Genomic DNA, 6,854 nt, shown 5'->3' with positions numbered 1-6,854 from the left:
GCCTCATGATGATGATGATTTTAAAATGTACAAGTCACGGGGTATATGCAAATAAGATTAAAAGGAATACGTTGAGTGCATAACACAGCATAGGTTTGTTTGTTGAATGTCAGTAATTGCAGTTCTGGGGATCTATATCTCAAGGATGTAAACCAGGAATGTCCACCCACTCACCGGCGAGTGAGTGAATTAACAGACACGTTTCATAATACAGATCATGAACGATAGTTGATGTAAACGTTGCGTGTGCACTTATTGTTCCTAATGGATGCATTTGGCAGAATAAAAAAAAAAAAATCAAAGTTGGGGACCAGTTCCGTCTAAAACAGCTCGGCTCCGGGAGACTCAGTGAAAGCGTTCAGATGAGGAGCATCTATCTGTACATGCTTTCCAATTACATTATCATCCAACACCGCTGGAATAAGGAGGAGGAGCATCCTCGCACTGCACCGCGCTGCTGCTCAACTCACACACGCTCACACACTCCCACAGCCCCCCTTCCCAGCCGGTAACTTGTCCCGCGTGAGAATGGACGCGCGTTTCCCCAGCCGCGGGTTCACGTCGCACGGCCAGCGTGTGGAGAAAGAGACACAGCAGGGGGTCGAGACGCGGCAGGAGCTGGACTAGGACTGAGATGGGCGGCGGTGGAGGCGGCGGCTGGTGACTGCAGAAACATTCCGACGCGTCGGTGGAGAACACACACCACCACAGCTCACGGCCGGTGCGCTCCTGGACTCGGAGAACGGACCCGGTGTGACTGGTCCGCCGTGACTGGTCATCTTACTGCCCATTGGTTTTGGTTCAGGAACTTGACCGCGCTGGCGGCGTCCTGAAGTGGAGGAGAACACGAGGGGGGATTTACCGGAGGGGAGAAGGAGGGATTCATGCATTGATTAGAGAAGGGCCAATATGCCAGAATGGGTCCACTGCGATATCTATTTCTCTGTGGACTGCTCTTCTACACCCAAACACACGGTGAGTTCCCCGCACGTCGCGTCCTCTCGCCTGATGATGAAAACATGATGATACCACCGCGTCTCTGCATCACTCCACCTCATCACCTGTGCGTCAAAGCGATGCAGGCTGATTATCTTACTTCTCTGTTGTTGTTTGGCGTGTTTTCGATGCGTGGAAAATCGCAAATGCAATTTATGTTTGGATGGCCACCAAATGAACCCCAGCAATTATCCACTGTCTGGTTCATGTAATGACCGACTGAACTAAACGTTTGATTAGTTTCACCGTCAACAGAAAGACAAGTAGCCTACTATTTAATTTGTGCGAGAATGATAGATAGTCATTTTTAAATCCGTTGCCAGTTGAGGTCCTGGACATGAAGCAGCATTGCCTCACTCAGACCCCGTGCGGTAAACTTAATATGGACCGTTGGTCTGCGAGTGTGTTTATCTTCGAGGTCTGATGATGATGACCAATGCGGGGCACTGATGCCAAGGACCTTCTGGAGGAGTGGTGGCTGTGGGTCACCCGCAGGGCGACCTCATGTGCCTCTGTACTCCGCCGAACATCATGAATGCCTGAGATATGTAAGCAATATGCCTCTGCATATTGTGTGAAGCACGGTGAACGTCACGCAGCAGCCGCGGCGGTGCTGATTGATGGCTATAATTTGCGTTTGCTAAACGCGTTCATCACAACGCAGGTGTGATGATGGTGGTGGCTGTGGTGATGACGAGGAGGGTGATGATGATGATGATGGTAATGAGCTATGATTATTGAAGAAATTATTTTTGCAGGTATTTTTTCTGAATTTAACAGTGAAAACAAAAAGTAAAAGTTCCAGAGGTTGCAAATTGTTGTTTTAAACCAACCTTTTTGTGAATGCTGGCAGCTGTTTCTGGTGCCATCAAAGTTAGTTTATTAGTGTGAAACCGTCTTGGGTTGATGGTATTACGCTTGTTCACGAAGAGAAAGAACGTTTGTGAAACCCAATGATTTAGTCGGTCATCTCAATGAAAACTTTACAACATGTCGTCGCTTTACATAATGTTGTTCATTTACATTTTCCTCTCACTAGCTTCTTACAACCTATCAGACGGGCAGTTTGTTTGGTCATATGATTAATAAGTTCACACAACAGTTTAATTAAGGTAAATAAATAAATAGACGTATGTTTCCAGCAGAAATTCTGTGGAAGTAAAGTCTGGTCTACATCCTCAGACACACATTCAACACAAAAACAAACAGTCCAACCAACAACAACAATATGGATGTACAGTAGAAACACAAGCAGATTAGACGCTTTAACAAATGTGCAAACGATGGCGTTCATGTCACTGACTCGATGGGAAAGGCAGCGTCTGAAGGCAGCAGGATGACTGTGATAATACAGAATGATATTTACAAGCATCCTGGCTTCCTGTAAAGTGTAAGATCAACGGCTCACCAGTAAACCCATTACAACCCTCGCACCATATTTATGCATCACCATAGCAACCCTCATGCCAACGGTTCATCTCCATAACAACCAGAGTACCAGCATCTGTCTCCATAGTAACCATCAAACCAGTAATTGTCTCCATAGCAACCATGTACCAGTATACTTCTCCTTAGCAGCCATGCACCAGTATACTCCTCCATAGAAACCATGCACCAATATACTTCCCCATAGCAACCATGTACCAGTGTACGTATCCATAGCAACCATGCACCAGTATTTGTCCAAAGTAACCAAAAGTGAAGACAATGCAGTGAGTGTGAAGCTGCTGAGTCTATGAACTGTTATTGTTGTCCCACCCAGTTTCACCGGGATAGATATCAGCTTTCCCAAGGCTATGAGAAGCTCATCATTTATTCCTCAGGATACTGAAAATGTTAAGGAAATATAGAATTCACACATCAACGAGAGGTTTACCAGTGTGGATACTCATCAGTTCAACTCAATTTCACAATTCATACCATCGCAATATTATTATTTTATATATTAATACAATGATTGCCCCTTTCATTGTTATAAAGATACTAAAACAAGAACGTCAGTTATCCGGTTTAGGTACAACACAAACCTCAATCGTAAAAGGGGCGACCGTTAATCCACGTCCGTAGACCCTTAAAAACAAGTTTTCTGTTTTCTCCAAAATTGAGTTGTCCTCCCAAGGTCATCACCTAGACAACAGCCTACTGTGTCTCCATCAAGCCCACCGCAGCAGGTCAGGGGTCAAGGTTCACAGGTCGCCTTCTCACACCATCTATCAACCGCGGTCAGCCTGCTCGTCATGCTAGGCTGCTCTACACCCCCCCCCCACCCCCCCGTTAATAGAGACCCGGTCTGGTCGATACAAGGATGAGATCGCTCCTCCGAAGGCATGCAGGGAACATTTCAGCATTTGGTTGAAGGACTAGTTAGATAAAGGCAGTTTTTAATGAGGTTTATCGAACGAAAACAAAAACAAAAGTACGACTGAGTGAGAGAGGGGAGGAAAGTACGACAAGCACGGACTAGTGTGTAGCGAAACACGTTTTCAACGGGCGATTACTTTGCCGAACGTTGTCGTTTCTGTTTGTCCGCAGTTTGTCATAGTGTCTGTTTCTATGTAAGCGTAGCGGCCAGAGAAAGGCACTCAGGTAATCATCTACGCCGGCGGGCGAGCTTTTGGCGACGTCAGCTCCTGATGGCGCCCGTTCAGGAAACCACTAACGAGTGCCGCTGGATCTCTGCGTGGCCGCGTGTCAAAGTTACGCTGCCTATTAGTACACCGCCGCCCACTGTCTCACACTTATTAAAACACCCTTGAAAGGAAGAGAAATATAGCCACTCAGCAGCCAGTGGGCAGCAGTCCTGTCTGTCTTCAGTGGAGGTTTCCAGCTGTTCTGGGAGAAAGGTTTGCGAGCAGCGTTGGCATCCATTTCTACGCTTTAGAAGCCTTCCCACACACGTCTGTTTAAAGGCCATTGTCTGCCATCCAGGTAGCTGTTGATGGCAGACAATGGCCTTTAAATCAGACGTGTTAGACACCATAGAAAACGAAAGGCGTTTCCGACATTCCCGGTTGGGGATTAATAAAGTTGATCTTATCTTTATATGGTCTTATAAATAATAGACATCCGGTCTTAATCAGACCTAGCCAACGACATTTGACCGATGCAGTGCAGATCAACTCAGAATGGAATCCTCTGATTTAAATGGAAATTGGAATCGAATCCATAAAGGTGAATTTCATTTAACCGGCAATAAGTGCGGGTTCCCTGCTTATTGTCCTCCCGGACCGTTGAGAGCCCAGCCCCGGACGAGGTAGACAGCCACACAGGCCTCGGCGCTATTTCAGCCGAGCGAGCGTCCCTTAATGAGCTAACGTGGTAAATATTACATCAGCACGGCGCTTTAATGAGTGTTTTCCCCGGCGAAGCGAGCCAACCATTTCACTTCACCGCTCAGAATTACGTCCATAGTGTGCAGATTGTGGGCTGCCTTCATCCGACTCTGCCGCTGCTTTGCTAAGCACGATTCATTAGTGGTGTATATATATATATATATATATATATATATATATACAGTAAATGTATAGATGTTATATAAGCATAATGCAGAATACAAATTAGAAGCACTTTTAATGAACCTTTTATACGACTCATTCAGACTTTCATCAATTGTAAATGTTAAAAGAATTATAAAAACGCAAGATACAAGTATAATTTATGCAGAACTATATGTTAAAGGGAATCGAACGGTGTCTTTTTTAATTAAATCTCTTACAGTAGGTTCATCTGGTACTTGGAGGCCTCTCTGTTTTGCGCCAGCGTCGTGGATTGTTTGGCGAAGGTGTAGACTAGTGCTGGGGCTGCCGAGGTCGACCCCCACCACAAAGGTTCTGGGTTCGATCCCCGATGTCCCCTGGCCCCTCCCTGCTCCTCATGACAGGTCTGAGTTGACCTATTGATCGACCAGGACTTTGTGTATTTGGACGACGCTGTTACGAAAAGCCTCCTCTAATACCACGAGTGCATCCGTTCTTAGCGTGGGCGGTCCCGTGGGAATCGCACCCACAACCCTGGCAGTCGATCTCTATTATGTACTCATCTTCACCTCCTCTTCTCCTGGAACACACCTGGACCAGGTGGACTCCTCTTTGGTCATTATCAATCTCTCCATGATGGTAGTACTGATAACAGTAGTGTAGATAATAATAGTAATCATAATAATAGTTATATTATGGACAACAATATTAATATTAATTAGAATCATATGAATCATATTTTTTTAAGATATCCACTAAACAAAAATCATATTAATAAGTCATAATATTATAATAATAAAAATAATATAATGCATATTCTAATATCGATCAAGATCATGATCATATTATATAATCATATTATATAGCTTTCTCTATAATATTAAATATTCGATTATTAATCATAATGATAATAATAGTAATGATAATATATAAAATAATTCTAATATGGATAATAACAATCATATAATCATCATTCATATTCTAATATTGATCATACTGATCATATTATAATAATTCATATTCCAATATTGATAAGGATCACATTATAATAATTCATATCCTAACATTGATAATAACGATCTCATTGATAGATTATTGATAATAATGATCACATTGATTGATCATTGATCATAACGATCCCATTGATTGATCATAACGATCCCATTGATTGATCATTGATCATAACGATCACATTGATTGAACAGTGATCCTAACGATCACATTGAATGATCATTGATCATAACGATCACATTGATTGATCATTGATAATAACGGTCACATTGATTGATCAATGATACAAACGATCACATTGATTGATCAGTGATCCTAACGATCTCATTGATTGATCATTTTTCCTAACGATCAAATTGATTGATCATTGATCCTAACGATCACATTGATGATCATTGATCCTAACGATCTCATTGATTGATCATTGATCCTAACGATCACATTTATTGATCATTGATCCTAACAATCCCATTGACTGATCATTGATCCTAACGATCAAATTGATTGATTATTGATCCTAACGATCACATTGATTGATCATTGATCCTAACGATCCCATTGATTGATCATTGATCCTAACGGTCCCATGCTGACCTCTGACCCCCAGGATCGCGCCTGCGCCAGGAGGACTTCGCGCCCCGCATCGCCGAGCACCCCTCTGACCTCATCGTGTCCAAGGGGGAGCCGGCCACCCTCAACTGCAAGGCGGAGGGCCGGCCCGCCCCCACGGTGGAGTGGTACAAGGACGGGGAGCGGGTGGAGACGGACCGGGACAGCCCGCGCTCCCAGCGCATGCTGCTGCCCAGCGGCTCGCTCTTCTTCCTGCGCATCGTGCACGGCCGCCGCAGCAAGCCCGACGACGGCAGCTACGTGTGCGTGGCGCGCAACTACCTGGGGGAGGCCCGGAGCCACAACGCCTCTCTGGAGGTGGCCCGTGAGTACCTGACGTAGCTCCATACTGACGTAGCTCCATACTGACGTAGCTCTATACTGACGTAGCTCTATACTACCTGGGGGAGGCCCGCAGCCACAACGCCTCTCTGGAGGTGGCCCGTGAGTACCTGACGTAGCTCCATACTGACGTAGCTCCATACTGACGTAGCTCTATACTGACGTAGCTCTATACTGACGTAGCTCTATACTACCTGGGGGAGGCCCGCAGCCACAACGCCTCTCTGGAGGTGGCCCGTGAGTACCTGACGTAGCTCCATACTGACGTAGCTCCACACTGACGTAGCTCCATACTGACGTAGCTCTATACTACCTTGGGGAGGCCCGCAGCCACAACGCCTCTCTGGAGGTGGCCCGTGAGTACCTGACGTAGCTCCATACTGACGTAGCTCCATACTGACGTAGCTCTATACTGACGTA

General features: G+C 45.3%; 1 protein-coding gene across 1 annotated transcript; it reads left to right on the top strand.

Annotated features, from left to right (window-relative positions):
* The first annotated feature begins 903 nt into the window (after positions 1-903).
* Positions 904-6,434, top strand: LOC130386159 (roundabout homolog 2-like). Its single transcript, XM_056594934.1, has 2 exons — positions 904-975; positions 6,091-6,434. Exons 1-2 carry the CDS (start codon positions 918-920, stop codon positions 6,432-6,434), a joined length of 402 nt encoding a protein of 133 aa, XP_056450909.1. The 5' UTR covers positions 904-917.
* The last annotated feature ends 420 nt before the right edge of the window (positions 6,435-6,854 follow it).

The sequence above is a fragment of the Gadus chalcogrammus genome, chromosome 7 (genome assembly GCF_026213295.1).
Source record: "Gadus chalcogrammus isolate NIFS_2021 chromosome 7, NIFS_Gcha_1.0, whole genome shotgun sequence".
NCBI classification, from domain to species: Eukaryota; Metazoa; Chordata; class Actinopteri; order Gadiformes; family Gadidae; genus Gadus; species Gadus chalcogrammus.
The sequence above is the reverse complement of the archived record's forward strand: the minus strand, read 5'-3'. Positions and strand labels throughout refer to the sequence as shown.